This window comes from Buteo buteo, chromosome 11, assembly GCF_964188355.1.
Source record: "Buteo buteo chromosome 11, bButBut1.hap1.1, whole genome shotgun sequence".
NCBI classification, from domain to species: domain Eukaryota; kingdom Metazoa; phylum Chordata; class Aves; order Accipitriformes; family Accipitridae; genus Buteo; species Buteo buteo.
In genome coordinates this window covers 20,287,094-20,308,536 of record NC_134181.1, presented here as the reverse complement: position 1 = coordinate 20,308,536, position 21,443 = coordinate 20,287,094, and the positions used below count along the sequence as shown (strand labels likewise).

The following is a 21,443-nucleotide window of genomic DNA, read 5'->3' as shown; positions in this document are numbered from 1 at the left end:
TCTACGGGCAGCGTACATTGCTCTTTACAGAGTGTTCCACAGTCTGAGCATTGCCTTTTGCTGCAGCAGTAGCGTAAGTGGGTCTGAAAGAAAATGCAGTAATATTGTGAATGCTCTGAAGTATGTACAACGTGTATAAAATCCAACTCTGAAAACAAGTTTTGTCCATATTCTTTTAGTTTACTTAGGAAAGCTTTAAAATCACCTTATGTCATATACCTGTATGTAACAATGGAGGAGGTATTTGTTTTCTAAAAGTCAATCAATGGCAATGGTATGCTCTTGCATGAATGCAAGGACAGCATGTTAAAAATACATGTTATTGCAGCCTTTACGTTTTGATAGATATTTATCTGTACTGGTAATATCAGAACAAACTGGTCCATGCTGTTGCAATGTTTTGTAGTTCCCACAGGCAAAGGTGTTTAACTGAACAGCATGTAGCCATGTGGTGTTAAATTTTCCTTAAATCACATTACACTTCGAATACAATAGCTGGTCATGTGGTGTTCTATTTGCCAAGTTCTGCATAATTCATTATGTAGAGTATTAAATTAAAGTTACAGCTTAGTTCGTGTGGTGTGTTTTGTTTTTTTTTTTAAATAATCATTGATTTGTTTACAAGAAGCTGTTTTATAGCTCAGTGCAATAGCTCTGTTATGCTTCTCATTTTGCTGTTGGAGAACTTTTTTTGGCAACATTTTTAGCATGTGGCCAATACAGATTTATCTGGTTTATATTGATTTACATTAGAAACATCTACCATTTCTAAGGGAAATGCAGTACCTTGTCTTCTTCCCAACAGAAAATTCTAGTGGAGTAGTTCCACTTGCCACAGTGATTTTGTTAGGATTCCTAATTTTTAAATCCAACCAGTATTCAAGTGTGGTTTTTTGGGTGGTTGGTTTTTTGTAATAAGAAGTATCTAAATTGGCGTTTTGTCAGAGCGCCATGCAGGCCTAAACAAAAGGCCAGCATCCTTTTTCTATTGTGTCTGGCAAAGGTGTTTTTTCACTTTTTCACAGACTCTAGCCTCCTGATTAACACGTCTTCCTATTCTATACTTTCCAAGAGTGCTCATTTCAGCTGTCTGGAAATCTGTGAGCAACAAATGGATGGGGGAAGCCTGCAGACTCCGGAAGACTATATGTAGATTTAGATTATGTACAGATGATGGTAAAAATGTTTCAAAGAAAGCCCAGCCTGCAGAAGCCAGCAGCTACGATCAAAGTGCTCTAGCCTTTTCCAGTGCAATGGTCTGGCTGCCAGGTTCGAGACAACAGGGCAGCGTGGTATCGAGAGTACTGCCGTAACAGGCTATTTGAGCAGGCATGGGCCTGCTGCCAGACTGGCTGTGCCCAATGCGTTTGTGAACAGTGCAAGGGATGAATAGGGACAGTGGGGAGTACCAATCTAGCATGCAGGCTAGCAGATGGAGGAATGGGCATTTAAACCAGGAAAGCAGCTTTTCTAGAGAAGGCTGGTCTTTTCAAGCCCCAAAACAGCATTGTAAAGAAGCCATATTGAATATTTATCAAAATTAGGCAGCCTGAAAGTCCTTTGGAACAGCTCACTGAAGAGATGTACAACTTGGCTTCACAGCAGCAAATAATGAGATGCCTGCATGTATCTAAATTGGGAAGCATTTGGCTTTATTTGAAGGACATCCTGTGTTTACCAGCATTATCATTAACTTGTCTTTCTGACAGTGGAGTGGTATAAATTCAAGTTTAAAATGTAAATCATGTAGTCAGTAAGAAGAGTTAAAACCCTGCATAGAAATGTACAAGACTGAAGGCGAAATCATATGACGTTTTCCTTTTTGTATTAATTTGTGATGGAGAAAATCATATTAGTTTAAAGACTAACATAGAAGTCTAAAGGTTAGTATTTGAGTGCATGACACGTTACCTTCTTCCACACAGGGTCAATCACAGAACCTTCAGTGGTCTGTGATTAAAACTGAAAACTTAATTCATCAGCATAAACACAGGTTTTCTATAATGTTGTCTAGCAAAATCCAAGTTCTCAGGGGACAAATTGGGAGAGGAAGTCAATTTCAACAGTCCTGAGAAAGGACAGAGCTCAGGCTATACTGATGATGCTTTATGAACAAAAGACAACTTCTTTTCTATACTTCCAGAAGAACACTTTATCCCTCCTTTCCTGTTTTTGACTATGGGGTGCATGGGCTATGCTGTCCTAGAAATATAGCTAGGAAGTTTTCATATGCCCTTTTGTTTAATCTTAAAAGCCATCCAGTTACTAACTAAATACTGGAAAACCAAGATGTATGGCTTTTTTTAATATATGCACTTATTTTTTTATAAAATTTCCTTTCTTTCTTCAGCACAAGTTTCTAGGGGAAGGCTGCAGAACTTGCTCAGGAGTCATTAATACAGATCTCACGTATGTTGTTAAGGTTCTCTGTGGTCTGTCTGCCAGGTTCACTTGTGTTGTCTCGTTTGTACTTCTGTTGGCTTTCTTCAAAGAGGCAAGATCATGAGACTTAAGATGGAGGTGAACAGTTATGTGAGTAGGACCTTGACTCTTTCAGACTACTATCCTCTTCCCTGCTCCCCCACCCCCCCCAGTTAAATCACTGCCTGTTTAGTATGTTTGGTGCCAGGTGTTCTGACTGCTAATCCCATACCCTGGACCTCTGCTGTCAGTAGATGAGGAACCAGAAATATTTTACATACTAAATAATTACAAAGGTCTAGCTAATATTTAGTACTCATTTAGTACCCACTGATCACCTAAAATTGTTTTGGATGATCAGTGTCAATTGAGCGGATAACATCAAAAGTGTTATCAAATGTTTTATGTGCTAACGAATCCAGGTTGCTAATCTTGAAATAATGACTGGATCAGATCAAAAGAGGGAGGGGTGGCACATACTACACTGTATAGAAATGTGTCAGATTCTTTCACTACAAAAGTGATAACTGCATTTTGAGAACTTGTTTGTCAAATATGGCATGGATCAAAATGCAATACAGCTTTGCTTTTTTTTTTTTTTTTTAAAATTTGGCTGCAAAATGGAAGTTATTTTAACAACTTTCCTATGTCTATTTAATTGATCTCTTTAGCAGTTATCCCAGATTTCAGAATTTCAGCTCTTACTTTATTTGCAATAGTTTCACCTTTTTCTTCCTTGGTATTTATACATAGTATAAGTTGGCTGGTAAATTTATACTAAGAGTTAAAAATAGATTGTGCAAAATTTAACCTTCTGCTACAGACAGATTAGATTGGACCTGTCAATACTGGCAATACTGTAGTATTGTACTGCAAAATTTTTTGTGGTTTTTGTTTTGTTCTTCCCCCTCTGTGCTGCATCAAAAAAGCATGAACATGCTACACTGAAAAAGCACTGAAAGTCATCTGGAGGCTCAAGCCCCTGTAACCTTTCAAAAAAAAAAAAAAATTAAGCAGCATACTATTGTCAATACCAGTGGACCAGAGTAGAAGATAACCAGCTCTGACTTTCAGATCTGCTGTCAAGCTTGTAAAATAAGAGCAACCACTTATTCTGTTTTACTGGATTGTTCCCACTGTTTTGATTTCACATAGTGTTCTGTTTGTTTTTTTAAGTCCCTACTGACTGCACACATGAAAGACAGCTGAGCCACCGAGATTGACAGAAAAGTGGGCCACAGCTCCTTGGAGGCCTCTTCCTGCCTGCCTGTCCCCCATCTTTTTAGGCTGAGGGCTTTGCCTCTTGGTCACTGAAGACTTACACTGGGACAGCTGATAAAGTTATTTCTCCAGCTGTTTGCTGCATGAACAGCCAGACTGTTCATAAAGATCTCTTAAAACTGTTGCAATTTGCAATCCAGAGTTTTAAGATAAACTAAAATTAGGTTGAACAGCTCAGCCATTTGTGTGGTGAGTGACACATACAGCCAGGGGTAGTAATCTTATCAGCTATTCCAATAGAGATGCATCCTGTGAGCAGTACTGACCAACCTCTCAGGAGAAATTCTCACCTACAAAAAGTTATCCATGCTAGCCGGTTTGAACAGAACAAAGTTCTTGTGTTATGAAGCATGTCAACATCATGGAAGCTGATGCTTTTAATAGTAAGTTGCTGAGTGTTTTGGATAAATAAATAAATAAATAAATCTATAAATTTAGAGTAACAAGTTCTTAAAAGAGGAACTGGTGCTTTGATATGTTCTTAAGATCTATGCTTTTTTCCCCACTGGTTTGTTTAATCAATTCTACAATGTCACCTTTATTTTTATTCTCTCAGTGTGAGACCAATCCATAATTAGTCAGTCAACTTGTATACCTGTACCACCTTACTGAATATTTTATATTAGATTAAAAACACATTTAGATGTAGCATGATCTCCAAGATAGGTGTTTGAAGTTCTAACATCAGAAGTAAAGGCATTATCTTTTAAAATCAAATGACAACCAAATACTAGCATGTTTCAAAATTGCTCTGTACTAAATTCCCCCTATCTCTGTGAACGCTAGGAGACAAGTATTTTGTACTGGAGCACAAAGGAAAATGTAAGCAATTCCTGAACCTAAAGGTGTTTCTGGGAATAGTGCAAGTGACCTCTTCTCCCTTGCAGGAAGCTGGTGATCTATAATCAGCATCTCTACTTTCTACAGGACAAAAGAATCTCTCTGACAGGCAGTTACCAAGCATTTTAGGTTTTTGTAGGTCAAAAACACTGCCTGAAAACCTCCACGGAGAACTACAAGCAGACCAGTTCGGATTACAAACCATTAGGTATGTAATGGGCAATAGTAGAGACCTAGGGAAAATACATCATGATGCTTCGCCAGGATGTTCCACCAGCCTCCAAAATGTGTTTGTCCTAGGGAATTCCTGAGCCAGAGACAGTATCTTCTGTGCTGAATGGTCCCATGTGGATTTTTTTCCACAGGGTCTTTAAGATCTGTGCAAAATTCTGTCATCCGCAACATTCTGAGACAGTAAGTTCCAAAGCTTAACTACATATAGCTGTAGCAATGCTTTTTATATGTGTTGAACTTGCTGCATGATTACTTGCTGGACACTTTTGTTATTTTCTCTCCCAAGAAGTATTTTCCATTACCTTTTCTGTGCCATACATTCATTTTATTATACTTAGCATATTTTCATTCATTTTTCTGGCTGGAGAGTCCTAGCTGATTCAGCATAACTTCTGTTCCAAGTCTTTGGTCATGCTAGTTGTCCTTAACCAAATCACCCCACAAAACAACATGTAGGCATTTAATTCTTTTGTGACACCTGGGTCAAGATGTGGGCACATAACAGATCTATATAGTACCATTTGTTCATTCTCTGCTGGTTTCCTAAATATTCCTAGCGTTTATCCACCCTTTTAAGATTACTTTTAACACTACTGAGCAAGCTTTCATAGAGTTGTCCATTTCAAATTCAAGACAGCTTAAACGAGAATAGTTTGGAGAGCTTGTCGCTGTATGTATGGAATTAGGGGCAGGTTTTTTTTCCTTCCTTTACCCTAATTTCCACTCCTTTAACTGATTTTCTTTAATCACAAAGTCTTCCTGTAGAGGTTTCTAGACAGTTTTTGTTTTTCACTACTCTAAAGAGTTGAGCAGCAGCCATGTCACATTTACCAACTTCCAGTCTGCTGGCACTGAATCAGATTTAAGCAAAAGGTTATACATTACAGTTAATAGTTCAACTGTTGCTTACTCTTCCAGAGCTGTTGTCTGTCATGTCATGTAGTTGAGGTGAATTGTCACTGTCTGTTCATCTGTTCTGAAACCTTTTTACTGACACTTCAACTTGAGACAGGTCCTGCAACATGTCCCTTTTTCAAAGGACTTTGGCATGAGAATCTCTAGTTCCTCAACTTATGAACATCAATACAAAAAATTTTCTAAGTTAATTTATCTAATTTTAACTGAGTTCCTGATTTGTCACCTATTGGCCAGGTTTCACATTTACCCTAATAATTTTCATGTTCTTTTCTGTTTTCTGCATTTGGAAGCAGCTTATAGTCTCTCTCACTGCACAGTAGTTGTACACTTAATCTGAACTTTCATAAATAGTTTGCAGACTGCTTGCAACTATATTACTTAAGAAAAAATAGGTGGTCAAAAGGGTAAGTTTTATTGTTTTCCTATAGTTCCCCTTTTGAATTCTGTCACAGCCTGTAATGCTGAAACTGCTACAAAACAAAGATAGATTTTTTAATTTTTATTTTTTTTTTAAGCAGTTCCTGTATGCTCCTTTGGGCCAAATAAAAAGATGTTTCCCCTTGTGGGTTCTTCTCATGACTTAGTGCTCCATGAAGCAGTCATCACGCTTACCTATTCTATAAAGGATGACTCAAGTATTCCATTAGTGTATTTCCTGCCTTTGTAGATTGTCTGATCTGCAGCACACTATAGTTACGGTTGCTCTCCTGTTCAGCAGTATAATTTAGAAGCTATACTCTTCCTAATTTAAGCCTGAAAGTTAAAACTGTAAGCATTCTGTACTACTAGCTGATATAGTTAGCTTGTCTGGTTTGACACTAAGCATTCTTCAAGGTACAGAACCATTCTACTTACTTGCCTGTGTAAACGTATCTCTTGCATTAGTACCACACTGACTATCTTTCTTACAGCAAATACCTAAAACAGCCATTATTTTATTTTTAAAAAATGCCATGTTTCTCAATTGCATTTCTCAGATGCTAGCATTTGTGTGTAAGCATGTTTCTCTCTGGGTCTGGTTTTCTGTTTATGTGCCCTTTTAAAAGGGACCTGTCAGCATATGTTTCATAATTCTAAGGCTTGCAAACCTGTGTGTCGCTCTTTAGTTATGATACTGGTAATCGGGGGTTATTTTATTATTAAACTGAATTTTCATTTTTCTAGATCTCCTGCTCTTCAACGCTTATTCTGTACCTACCAGATTGTGAATTGCACAGCACATAGTCTGGAACACAGAAATAATCTAAGCCATAACTGGTATTTTATGAATTGATTTGCTGTTTCAAGATACAGAAATGTCAACTTGGTGTAAAGAGTCCTTTCCCTAGTTTTGCCATTCTGAATAGTAGCTACTTAACTTACTAATAACATTTTGATATGTAAGGAAAGCAGAACTAAGGTTTTGAAATATGGTAAAAGACCAATTTCATTATTTATTTTCCTTTCATGGGCAAACTTAAGATCAGTCTACACACTAAATGTGTGAGAGTTTTATTAAGGCTACCCATGGAGCTTGGTTACTTTACTGTTAACAATCCCACATCTACTGAACACTTACAGCTATTGTCCTTCAAATATCTATGGGGAAAGTAAAATGTGTTATATGTGTTTATATATATGTATGTGTGTGTATATTGGGGGGGACAACAGTATAGTTCTTTGGCATTTTAGGCATGTTTGTAATAAAGTTAAAAACACTTAAGAAAAAACACAAACATGACCAATATACCATGTGTCAATTTCTAATATTGTTGCTATTTAAAAGTCACAGTGCATAATTATCTTGTTTATATGTGAAATAAGCTGAAAGCACCTTAAAATAAATCCAGACCATCTTTCCCAATTATAGTGCACATTCAACTAGAAATCTATTTATGAATCTGTATTCCTAACACTTAGATCAGTAGTACATACCACTGTGTTCCATCTATTTAAATTGACATTGCTTCATCTTTTAAAAAAGGAGAAACATTCTATATTTCTTATAGTTAACTAATCTGGCCACTCTACAATCTTGCCCATACTTGGCTTAAGATTTTCATATCCTCCTCTGTTGTTTTACTAGATCCTACAGCACTCAGGAAGTTCTGTGGCAGCTATATATATTTTAAGTGGAGGTTTTTACTGAATGAGTGTACACCTGGTTCACAACTTCTGAATTTCCAACTATTTCAGAATACACAGGTGTCCAATTATAGCAATACTTAAGTATTACATAGCACTTTTCACTTGTAGATCTTAAGACTATTAAAACACTTTCCCCTTTCCTTCGTGCTCCAATTTCAAACATTGAAGCATTTCAGTAAGCAGACTCACCCTCTAGATTTTCCACATAGGAGTTGGACATGAGTGCTGAATGTTGAGTCCATTTCTCTGTTGAACCTGATGGCTGGTATTCCAGGTCAGAGATAAAACTGTCTGTGTCAGAGAAGAAGACAGACATAACTACTGACTGGACTAAACCAAGAAGTTACAGTTCACTCAACCAGGAAGTGACTTTCAGTTTTCTTTTAATAGCACTAACTTTAAATACCCCGTTTCATTCACAACTACTACATATGTTGACATAAGTAACTATTTATAAATTATCAGAGTGCCTATTAAAAACAATACCACTTATCCTCTATATTTAGTTACTTTTCAGTTAGCAGCCAGAGCCATAAAGGTAATGGTTAATATTTTTGGATGTCTACCTAGTTGTACCATCACGAATTTTATACTACATGACTTTCATTTTAGTATTTGTGTTAGTTTAGAACATTCCTTCTGCAATTTTCTCAATCTGCTTTACTTACTGTGGTCAAATTAAAAGTGTTTATGCCCCTTGACAGCACCTCTACTGAACAAGGTAGGCAAAAGAGTACTAGTAAATAAAGCCTTTCTTTTTCCTAGCCTTTAAACAAAGGAAACTGTTGCTGTAAACAGCTGTTAGCTTCCCCTTTACTTCTCCAGACTATCTGTACATTTTGCCCAAGGTACTGATCTGCAGTCAGGCCACACACAGTCTGAAGTGTCAGATAACTAAGTATTATCTTCGTATAGGTGGCTCTGTCAGACCAAGGCAATGTGAGAAACCAAGGAGGAAGTAGAGTATTCCAGTATTCCACTGAACTGTGTTTCCTGGAGGAAAAATGAATGTAGAATAGTGTATTTATTACTTTAACCAACACGTGCGTGTTTCTTCAGTTGTGATTAGTGACTATGCTTACAACAGTATACTGGGTTGGGTTTGTTGGTTTTTTTCCTGCCCAAGACAGAGCTGCAAGTTTTAGTAAATAAGGCTTTAGTGTAGTAAACAAAATTACTCTGGAAAGTGGCGAATTTGTGCCTTCTGGATAGAGCCACAGATTTGCTTTGCCAGCACGATTTCTAAGCCCTGCTTAGGGATGACTCCTGAGAGAATGAAAGAATCTGTTCTTACTTCTTCCTGAAATTCAAGCAGTTCAACTTACGTCTTTGGATGACTTCTTATGCTTAATTGTTTAAAGCATAAAGTTACATGTGTTTAAACAGGAAGTGGAAAGCATTATCTGAGTTTCAATGAAAATGTCCACTGCCATTTTGGAGGAAAGGAATAGATAAAGTACAAATTCTTGTCAAATAATAGGAGATTAAGAAAAGAACATTTTTCCCACCAACTATGGTAGAACCAGCAAACAAGTGACATTTAAAGAAAGATCTAATGAATCCAGGGAGACAGGCAGAAAACCACCTTGGGATGAAACAAATTAACTTTTACCAGCAATCCTCTTTAAAGCTCAGGCTTTCAAAGGAGCAGACAACAAACACACTGACACCCTCCAGAGAGCAGAGGAGTTAATTAGCTCTTTTAAGCAACAGTCTCTGTACCATAAAGTCTACATAGCTTATACAGTAAGGATTATCTGTCACTTTAGCAGAGAAATACAATTCTGAGCAATTTTTCTAATTAATTTAATACATAGAGGGATACTGAGGTTCTTGCATGTCCTAACAAAGCTGCTGACATTATTTAGTATTTACTTTTATAAAATCCCTGACAAAACTTGTCATGCATAGCATGTAACATGTCTCCAGCCAGCACCTCCTGGAACAAAGCATGCGCTTGCCTCAGGCACACAATATTCGTTGTTTGTGAAACATGGTAGATAAAGCAACAGCCTTTCAAAGTGTGTAATATAGCATAAAGATTTTGTTCAATGCACACTGAAGTTAAGATAGAACTTGAGGTACCAGATAAACATACATTAAAAATACCTTTCTAGCTTATAATTTCATAAACATTTGAGAAAGGTTTTTACTTCCTTAAGCAATACTAAAATGTGTTTTGTACCCAAAGAATGTAACACTAAAATAAAAACTATTAAATTGAAATAGAAATCAAGAAAACTGACATCCTGTAGATCTGCCTATTTAGCTGATCAGAAATCCATACTTTTATGAACCACCTCTTTGTCTTGGCTCCTCCCCTAAGAAAGGTTAAGAAAAAACTTTGGGTCAAAGCAGCACATCAACTTAAAATTAGAGTTCTATTATGGATACAGGCTGACCAAAAAGCTACTGGAGTTATACCATTTGGTTTTCAGGATCTCTTCCTACAGGAGTCAAGCTACTTCATTTTTTTAGCACTATCCAATTAAAAGTTTAGCCTGTGTATCCTTTACTACTTCTGAACTGAAGTAGGATGTGTGGGCACTGGGACTTAACCTAGAAGATGTACTGGTTTTAGAAGAGTAGATCCCCCAAAATATTCTATAATGCATGATTGTTTGCAGTGTCACTATAGTAAGTAGCACAGAGTGGTTTTTTTCATATGCTTTGCAAAAACAAGTTTGATATAATTGTATGGCAGATTGTATCAACTGTCTAGGTTTGGTAGTATTGCTGCATCCACCTGGGAATTCATGTGTTTTAGAGGACAGATGAGTCAATTGCTGTATTTACAGAGCTAGTGAGCTGATGAGGATCAGTAAACCTCAATGAACATTATGGATAAGACTGCAGCACATGCTTCCTCAGATACAGGCCTTCTTTTGTCAACTCCAGGTAGACCTATCAGCTGCATTTATGTGACAAATCCCTGCAGCTACGTCACATGGGTTAGTGCAGTATATTTAGCCCATTTTTGACTCCACATGACCAGCAAGTAGTACAGTGTCAACTTTCCCTAAGATAAAAAAAAAAAAAAAAAAGTTGCCAGGCTATAATTAACCCTCAGTCTTCTCTGCTGTGGAGCAACCAGCTGATTCTGTTGGTTTGTGATCAGAAACAGTCATAATGGCAGAGCCACGTTTGCAATGGCAAACTATCAAGGACATGGTGGGTTGCCTTGCAAGTTACCATTTCAAGCCATAAGACAGGCTTACTTCTAATAATTTCAGGTTCAATGCCAAGTTTACCAAGAAATACTTTTTTTTTATTAACTGATAAGATAAGGCTGTATGAAATGTTAGGAGTATAGTTTTCCTGTGCACATTATGTTTATAGTGATATAGACAGACTGAATGTGCCTGCAGAGTCACAGCATAAGCTCTGCAGTTATTTGGTACAGTAATAAATATCCCTGTTCATGTCATGGTTATGGTGTCACACTCTGCATTTATGTATCATGGTGAAACCAACTCACTTAAGTCATGTTTACCCCCTCCTCTCATGCAAGTAGATAGACAAGTATTATATATATACAAGAACACAGTAAATATTAAGCGTGAACCTTGGAGCTAGAGGACACATGCTGTGCAGTGGAAAGCAGTGCAGAAGTGTCTAAGTGTATTTTTGCCAGCGTCACAAGGGCACGCCTAACTCCTTCCAGTTCTGCTACTGCCTGTTGTGAGTGTCTGCACCATGGTGTAGACATGCTACCTGCATTCACAGAATAAATTTCTAACCTCTTCTAATTCTTAAATGGGAATCTTTTTGCAGTGGTGCAACTAGTTGAGCTTACTTTGAATTGGTTACAAGGTGTTCTGTGGCTCTCAGAGGCAAACAGGAAGTTTCATACCTTAGCTGGTCATAGATACCTGAGGATTTACACACCAGCAGTCTATCACTGGTCTTCTCAATAGACGTCTTGCTGGCACAGAATTTATGAACACAGTGAGTGAATCCACTAGAAGATAATGGTCATAGCATCCTTTAACTGTTGACAACCCCAGATGGAGAACATTCTCTTCACCTTTCCTCACTGTTCCAACCTTTTCGTTCTAATCTACTGCTCAGTCTGGATCTTTCTCTATTTTCATTCATAACACCCATTTCTAAAAGTAGATTCCCATTCTCTTCCAATACATTTCAGATTCTGCCTTATCACCTTACTTAACCTCAACATCTCACTGCAGGAGCCCATAAGCTTATGAGAAGAATTAGAATTGTACACTGCTTTTTATTCCTAACTCCATATGGCCTGACAAAATATATTTAATATACAGAATACTAGGAAAGGAGGAGTTTGAACACAACCTTACTAAACAATTTATACTAGTATGATTTTCAGAATGCCTTTTATCAACAGGAATATTCTAAGAGTTCTGTGTACAATGTAGGCTAGAGTTCTTGTCACACAAATCCATGTTGGACATGCTGCAAAATGCAACATTTTGTTCCGTGCTTAGGAGACAGTAAAAAAACCTTGAGTCTGAGATGTACATCTCAAGAACATCTAGAGTTGCACTGGCAAGAAGACAGGTTTTTGAGCTGCTCTCCTCCATACTAAGCTAGACTCCAGCATTCAGTATTTTTTGTGCTTCTGTAAACCGTCAATGCTCTGTTTGGCAGGGTGCTGCCTTAATTAAGAATGACCTGTTAATGCATAAGTTTTAAATATATAGAGAAATACAAAGTACAGTTGTTCTCCAATACTTTCTTATTAGTTACTACTGTGATTCTCTAGAAGTTAAGCTGAAGCTCCAGGTAAAAAACTACCTGTAAAGATGTACAAATTTTCTAGCAAAGATCAGAATAATCTCTGAGCTTCCCAGCAAGAGAATTTATCAACTAGAGGGTTATCACAGAACTTTTAAAATGAATGAATGCAAATGGCTTAAAATTCTACATGGAATGTGTCTGACAAAGCAGACTTAACTGCTTTATGTACACAAACCAGTTATGATTTATAGTAAATCTACACACTGGATTTTCTAATCTCCAGCTTTATGTAATGGAGATGCAATGAGTAACAAAATGTAAGAGGATTAGTAGAAGGTCATCCTCATTTGCTGAATACAGCCTAACATAATACCTTAAAAATGGTTAACTACAGTTGTACATGTTAGAAATCTCATTGCTGTAGGAAGCCATGAAATCCAAGGTAAACTCTTTCCTAAACTGCAAAGCGTAACAGATTAAATGTTAGATCAACAGTATTAGAATAAATTTAAATCTAAAACTCAACAGTGGGATAGGTAAGCCACCACAGTAGGAGCACTTTTTAAAAACAGACTGGGGAAAAAAATGAACAAGGCCTCATCATATAACTAGATTAAGTCTAACTTTGACTAGCTTTTTTTTTTTTTCTAGTGGGGAAGAAATGGGACCTTTATTAGATGAGTATACAACAGAGCACAGTATGGATGATGGATACAGGAAAGGACAGAAATGACCAACTGCCTGTTTCTTGTCATTTCAGCTGCCTTGTTTACACCTATTTGCAGCCCTAAGTATTCCGCTGTCTATACAGAGAAATGTTAGCCTGGGGATTTGGGCAGAGGCCACACTTGCTGAAAGATGTTAAGGGAGAAAGAAGGCTCAGCACAGTGGGGTGGGGAGGGCGGGAGGCAGGGAGGAAAAGCGGAGGGGCCAAATAAAGAACAAGAAGCTGCATTTGCATAGTTCCAGTTCAGAAGTTTACAAGCTTGTGCAGATTGACTATTGCAAAGACCTAAGCAGAAAACAAGTACTGTTTTTCAGAAAACCTTTAAATTAATAGCATACAGTACAAATTACTTTAAAATTGTGTTGTTTCAAGTGTTTTCTGTAATATCATTTGAATTTCATATCTAGGTGTCCTCATGCATTTTGATCCCTTGTTTCTTCAAGTGAATTAGAAAGTGTTTCCTGTAGGAAGCAAGGATGGGAAGAGGGGAAACCAAATAAAAGAGCCAATTCAAGGTGGAGATTAGAAAAGCCTAAAGACATCAGTTGGATCCTGCTGAAAAACAAGAAAACAAAGAGCCACAAAAACTTCAGGGCAGGGGGAAGGAAAAAAGTGTACTTTATGTAGACACCCAGATAGAGAATCTGCCGTGCAATTATGTAATCCTTTTTCATAGTCTGAACAGAGCCTAGCTTGCTCTAACTGGTAAAGGGTGAACGAATACAACAAAATTTAAAAAGATACTCCATCCTGGTCATTGGCATGCATGTTTGACTGCAGAGAAGCTATAAATGGTGAATCCAGATGTGTTACACCTTCCAGGAGATGCTGGATCAAGACTAATCCAGATGCTCTTGGCTTGAGCACTGATAGATAGAGCAGTTTTGTAGTTTTGTACTAAGTAAGTAGTGGATTTGGTGGTTTTTTTGGTGTGTTTTGAAGAAAAAGCCTGAATGTTGGCTAAGAGGCAGTAAGATTCACTTTTAGGAGTCTTGCTTAAAGGCATTTATATAACTGTTATCCAGACTGCCACTTCTGCAAGTGGGGTGTGTTGAGTTTTTTTGGTTTGGTTTTTTGTTTGTTTTGTTTTTAAAGAATTTTAAATCATACTCTGTCAAGCTAAACAGCTTAGTAATTCGAGGACTAATTTTATCATGAGGTAGCACTTCCATACTCCACTCAAATTTTGGTAAAATGTCTTAAATTATTTTATTTTCTTGGCAAAGAAAATATTTACTATGCTAATTTTGAAATAGTGAATGTTACATAAAAGAAAGAAGATCATTTATACTGTCAGGGGTTTTTTGAGTTTTTGTTTCATTTTTTTAAGATTACTGGCTTAAATATTTAAGGTCAGTAATCCAGACATGATTTATAAAATTTTCATTTGGGTTTTTTTGAGTTTTTGTTTCATTTTTTTAAGATTACTGGCTTAAATATTTAAGGTCAGTAATCCAGACATGATTTATAAAATTTTCATTTGGCTTTGCCTTAGTGTTTTATTTTGAGAGGTTTATTTGCCTTAATTGGTAACCCTTAAAAACCTATTTTCCAACTAAATATAGCTTTCAGGTTTAATATATTAGCTGGGAGAACATACTGTATCAACATTCATTTAAGTATGCAATTATGTTTGGATTTTTTTCCTTAATTGTTATAACATTAATGTAGAATAACTGATTTGCTATTTGTGTCTAGCTTGTTTTGTACAGAAACTAAAATTCAACACAAAAGAAAAATTTTGAAAATTATTTTTTAAACCACAATAATATGTTAAGATACATTATAAAAAAGTGTTCCTGTCTAAAAATGATTTTTTATTTAAAGCTGATTAAGCAGAGGAAGTATTTACTCATGTTGAGAGAACTGAGTAGCTTATTTCTTGTCACTATGCCCTTCAAGATTTTTGGAACAGGTTTCAGGCTAGACATCTGATTTGTATTTGCAGATTGGAAAAGGAAAAAAAAAAAACCAAAACCAACCCACAACCCAACCCCCCAGGCAATCATCAAATGGCGGTAATATGAAACTGAAATGAAGGTAATCTCTATGCTTGCAAATGTATTGTTGCTGCCAAGTGCTAGTGTAGCATTTAAAACCATGTTCAATTTTCCATATAGGAAGCGTATAGTTTAATCACCAGTTATCAGACCTTCTTTAAACTTCTATAGCAAGCATTATTTAAAAAAAGAAATTAATAAAGCTGTGGCCATTGACTCATATGTATATTGATTATACTTCTCTAAAGTATTAGCAAGTGGCCACGCTTTTAAGTATGGCTCTTGCAGCTTTTCCAGTGATTTGATATCTTTGTCAGCACAGGAACAACTCAGTAATTTCACTGTGTTAAGCAATGGAAATAGTTTCTAAAAGCAACTAATATTTGTGATACGGGGAAAAAAAAAAAAATCGGCTTTCTTTTTACTATGCATTCATTTTAATTTCTGAGCAAGTATAACCAAACTGCCGAGATGATCATAAATGCTAACTCTTCTGCTTATGTTGTCAAAAGTTTAACTATGGTATTTAGTTGTATTTTATTTATTTCTACATCTTTTTTGTGGATGTGGAGGGCAGGAGTATGAGAAAAAGCTAGGTTCTAACATGACACTTCTTGATACATGAGTTTTCTTTTCCCCTCCTCTAGTACAGAAGTAGAAAATGCTATTTTTTTTGTCGCATTCTGTTTCATAAAGCCTTGCTCTTCTCCCCTCAGCAAGTCCTTGATAGAATCAGTCCCTTCCTTTCTAAATGAAGTTGATTGATAAGCAGTGTTTCTAAAAAAAGGGAGCTTTGTTTAATTAGAGTGGCCATTTAACTAACTGAAAGCCCAACTACATTATCAATTTCTCTCATTTTCTTCCTAGTATGCTGTGTCTTTAAAGGCATTATTTACTAAATTTTCTTACTATTGACTGGAGGTAACAATAACAAAGCTCTGTTTATGCAAGGAACTGGGACTGACATCGGTATTTTAACATACACTTAAGTCTTTACACTACTGCTGATGCAATTAAGTAATTAGTAAGGATGATTAAAAAAACCCAACCCAAACAAAAAAAAAACCCTAAACAAAAAACCCACAAGAACCCCCAAAACAGTTAAGACTACTGTAGAAAAGAGATACTAGTAAAATTCCCATCATCAATATCAAACACCTTTTACACACCTTTTAAGGCCAGGCCTTCTGTTCTTCCAGTCTTATTAACAAGACATGTTCTTTAAATTGCTTTGCATCTATGCCTCAAATAATAGTCTGATGTTTAGGATCTGGTATCTCTTTCTTTTCACTTTGTTGGACAAGTTTTGTAAATTAACACTGTCCAAGTATTTTAAGTAAAGAACTTTATAGCCTGGCCTTTCGCACTAGAATGTCCTTGTTCTGTTTATGTTAAGTGAATTTCTCAAAAAGCTAGCCAGAGTGGTAAGGAGAAGGCCAACAGCTACTGTGAGCAGAGGTGCTGAATGATGACAGCAGATCTACAGAATGTCTGTGAAAAAGACTAAGACAGTGCCAAAATGCATGTGATTGATATATTTTCAAAAAAACTAGCCTGCCCTTCAAAACTGGGACAACTCCAAGAAACAAGACTCCAAACTACATTCATGCAACTTAGATATATTGTTATGACTTTCCCTGAAACATACCAACAAGACAATAAGAAAAGGCTTCAAATTAATTCCTTGTATATAAGGTGTCAACGTGTAGGAGTTAATTCCTCGAGCCCTGTTTTGTGACAACAACAAAGTCTATGGGCAAATTAGACTAAAGTATTTGAACTGTAGAACTACAAATTTACAGCTGATATGATTAGTTTTAAGTCATTGCTTTGGACACAAAAATACGACTCCATTTTGATGATACCAATTTACTTCTGTGAAGAGGAGCGTGTTCTAAACAAAACAAAACAACCCTCCCACAGCCACGTTGTAGTTTAATGTAGATTATATCCCAGTATTAGAATATTATATCCACTTACCATCATCTAGTGTGATGTCTTGTAGTCCTATTGTTTGAAAACTCAACTCTCTGTCTTCAGGTTCTGGTTTAATGTTAATAGCTGCCCCATCTGGTGAAAATGGAGATGAATCGCATACGGTATGGTGGACTAGGGATGATGCTGCGTTAAGACCTCCCAGTGCTGGACTATGTGCTTGAGGGGAGTGCTGTCCCGAGTGACTTACAGTGGTTGGTGGGGGAGATGAGGCAGGTCCTGAGCTAGGAGATTGATAAGGCATAGGTTGTAGCTGGGGTGAAGAAGGTCCAGACAGCGGTGAATGGACCAAAGGGTGGGAAGCTGTTGGGGATGGGGATGAAGTGGATGCTGGATTTGTAGAATGGTATGGGACTTGCTGCAGCTGGGGAGAAGCCTGCCCAAGGGACCGACTCATTGCAGAAGGGATGGAGCCCTGCCCAGCGCTGGGGCAGTGGTATCCCATTGACGGTAGGTGAGAAGATGACTGTCCTGAATGAGCTGGGTGTGCTAGCGGGTGCCCTGCTGTACTTGATGTCGACACAGAACCTGCATTTGAAGAATGAAACTGCATTGGTGGTAGAGCTTGGCAGCTAAGATTTATCAAATGAGGTACAGCTGTGTCTTGCTGAAATGAAATAGTATCAAATCCTTGGCTGGAGGCAGAGTTCATAGGAAGACCAGACTGTCCATTGTATACATCGTTAGACTGCATAGGCTGGTAAGAAGGCCTCGCAGGAGGTGCTGATGTTACCTGAAAAGACTGAACCACAGCAGGAGGCAAAACATGACACTCTTCACTTGGACTAAGGTTTCTACCTTGCATATGTGGCAGGTGGGATACTGCTGAGGTCACCATTGCTGTGTATGGTGGTTGAACTGGACACACAAGGCTCCTGGGTGATGTAGACAGTAAATTGTCATGTGGATGCCCTTGTTCTGGTGAAGGCAATTGAGTTCGGATAGAATGCAGGCCCTGGACATTGCTTGTGTGAGGCAAGGCCAAAGACGGAACAGCAGACAAATCCACCTCATCTCTGTGCTCTTGCTTCATTATAACTAGAAGAAGTAAAACACTGTATTACAATTCCAACCCATATGTATCCTGTGATAAATACACACTAATTGCTGTTTAACAGCCACAACAGTGTTGTTAATGTCCTTGCTCTAATTTCCTTTCTTTTGCTCTTTTTTTACTTTACGCCTGCTATATTAACCCTTAAGAGTCAGAAGACCTCTCCTAGCATTTATTCAAAGTCAGTTACCTTCCCTTCTAAAACACCCTGCTATGTAACGCATGTTTTTTAAAGACATTTGCAACCCAGCCAAATAAAGTCCGGTACATCTAAAGAATACAGCTCAGAGGTGTGTGGTGGGGGCTGGGGAGCACAGGGTGCGCTGCTGCTGCTGGGCTCCACTGAAAATAGGCAGACAGGAGTTCAGTATCAGGCACCACGCAAAAGCGGAATGAAATTTTTAGCTGGCTTCAAACTTTCCTTAGCCTCTGATCAAGATGACAGCTGAACTTTGGCAACACAGTTAAACTAGCTCAAGTAGTGCATGTTGGTTTAATCACAGCCGCTCTTTCAGCACATTCCCCAATTTGAATGATGGTAACAATTGTTCTTATAATACAGAGACTTAAAAATTGACACACTTTCAGTTACAGGATTTTGGTGTTTTGTTGTTTGTTTGTTTTTTTTTTTTTTTAATCTATTGGTAGGCTCATGAAAAGATATTGATTTTAAGCACAAATAGAAAAATGCTAACTCTTAACTGCTCAATTACTACTTTATACAATACACTGTTAAAGAAACTGTTATATATATTTATAGATAAAAGGGATTTTAAAACATTCATGCAATACCAGCTGCAGTGATAATTAAACTTGCTTCTTATTTAAGCAGTGTCATTACTGCATTCTACCATTTAAACAATTTAAATATGGATTTCTCAAAAAAAAAAGTTTTAAGACGTATCTTATAACTATCTTAGGAGCTGATATTCTTAAGAAAGCTTGAAAAATACCACATAAACATGATAACACATTTAGTGTACACTTAGTGTACCAAATACCTAGGTAACATTGCTTAAATTGCACGTGAAGGTATGAAGTAGGTAATTTTAGAGCACACGTGAGCAAATCTTATTTTAAATAGCGTAAGCTAATGGTAGTTGGCTTTGTTGGCATACACATTAGCTTTAAGAAGTTTATATTAATATCCATGTCTGACTTTAAAGACTCCTTCAGATACCTGACTTCAAGTCCTCCAGACAGTACTAGAGGGTCTAGCACCATCACTGGTACCTTGTGAATTCTGACTACTCTAAATGGGTATGAATTTCTTAAAAGGAAGTAAGTGGCAGACAAAGGAGTAGCCATTGCATATCTAGTAGCAAGCACTTCCTCACACTAAACAGAAGGGATTAAGATGCTTTAACTACATGTACAGTTAAGATGTACAGTTTTCGCTTCTGGCTAAATTACTGTGGTGGGTTGACCCTGGCTGGATGCCAGGTGCCCACCAAAGCCACTCTCTCTCTCCCCCTTCTCAGCTGGACGGGGGGAGAAAATACAACAAAAGGCTCGTGGGTCAAGATAAGGACAGTTTAATAAAGTGAAAGCAAAGAAAAACAAATGATGTTATTCTCTACTTCCCATCAGCAGGTGATGTCTAGCCACTTCCTGGGAAGCAGGGCTTCAAAACGTGTAGTGGTTGCTCCGGAAGACAAAAATGCCCCCCTTCCGTCTCCCTTTACTTAGCTTTTATATCTGAGCTGACATCATATGGTATGGAATATCTGTTTGGTTAGTTTAGGTCAGCTGTCCTGGTTATGTCCCCTCCCAAGATCTTGCCCTGCCCCAGCCTGCCATTGGGGGGGGGGGGGGCAAAAATGTTGGAGAGACAGCCTTGATGCTGTGCCAGCACTGCTCAGCAGTAGCCAAAACACGAGCGCAGCACTATGAGGGCTGCTATGGGGAGTATTAACTCCATCTCAGCCAGACCTAATACAGTTACAAACTATTTTCTCTCAACATGTTGCAATGTGTCCGGAGAGGGGAAAAAATATTTTTTTATCTTCCTTGTACCTAAACCTGTTTTGTTTTGTTTGTTTGTTTGTTTTTGACATTTGATGGGGTGGGGCAAAACGTGTAAAACCTGTTCTTCTGTGATCTCACTATCCTCCATGTCATCCCTACAGTTATTTAGAAGAGCAGCTTCTGAGATTCACCATCATTCTTAAAGAAAAGTAGAATAAAAATTATTCTGTAAAAAGTGTAATGAAGAAATACCTGGCTGTAATTATAGCACTGTAGCTTATTAGGCTAAATTTCAGCTTTTTAATTAGACAAGCATAAGTAAGCTGTTTTACAAACAAGTCAAAGCTAGTCTTATCTACCTGTCAAAAGTACAAGACTGTCCGAATTACTTTCAAATGCCTATTTTAAAAAACAAAATAAAATGCAACATTTTAGTTTTTTATTTAATACCTGGTGTATAAGTAAAACGTTGAGACTGGCTTTTTTTCCTCTTGCCATTGCAGAGATAAAACTGCACCTGAACTGCTGCTGTAATGGTTTTGTTATGGTATGGAGGAACTTCAAGTATGATGTTTGCCTATATGAAACAAAGTTTTACATATCAAATGCAAATGGAACTGCTCTTAATTACAGAAAAACCAAAACACATTGCAAAACTAAAGCAAACTAATATTTTGAAATTGGTAAACTTCAAGTTTGTGTATATTACATAGTAAAACAATACTATAAGCAAACTTTTATTTGGAGACTTTTTTCTTCTTTTAAACACCAAGTGTTCTGAAGGTAATGCTTTTAATTAAATAGACACATCATCTAAAGGATGCTTTGTTTATCTGCCAGAGCATAAAAATATTCTAGCAGTCAAAGAATTGCATTTTGGATCATAAAGCTTTTAAGAAAAATTTTAGTGCACTGGAAATTATTTGTCATCTTAGCAAGATTATCTTCATTTTTCTTTTTTCAATTTTTTCCTTGCTTTCACAACAAGCATACTATTTCCAGTTCCTTCAAAGCATCATCTTAATGGCTACTTTATAGTATTAAGCCAATTTAGAAGTCTCCAGTTGTCTGTCTGAATCAGCCACTGATCTACTTTACTAAATGAAGTCTAAATTTCAGAACAATTAAGATGTTTAGTTTCTCATTTTAAAACAGAAAGCTT

The 21,443-nt window shown here is 37.2% G+C and overlaps 1 protein-coding gene across 4 annotated transcripts in view; it reads right to left on the bottom strand.

Moving 5' to 3' along the window:
• The window catches only part of NFATC3 (nuclear factor of activated T cells 3), a 77,729-nt gene that overhangs the window by 4,838 nt on the left and 51,448 nt on the right, over nucleotides 1-21,443 (bottom strand). The window contains exons 8-10 of one of the 4 annotated variants that reach the window (XM_075040281.1): nucleotides 20,732-20,858; nucleotides 17,245-18,297; nucleotides 8,011-8,112 (exon numbers count right to left, since the gene is read on the bottom strand). In XM_075040281.1, coding sequence (XP_074896382.1) covers nucleotides 8,011-8,112; nucleotides 17,245-18,297; nucleotides 20,732-20,858 — 1,282 coding nt within the window. The remainder of the gene's footprint in view (nucleotides 1-8,010; nucleotides 8,113-17,244; nucleotides 18,298-20,731; nucleotides 20,859-21,443) is intronic. The other 3 variants (XM_075040283.1, XM_075040282.1, XM_075040284.1) reach the window with 3 other exon arrangements.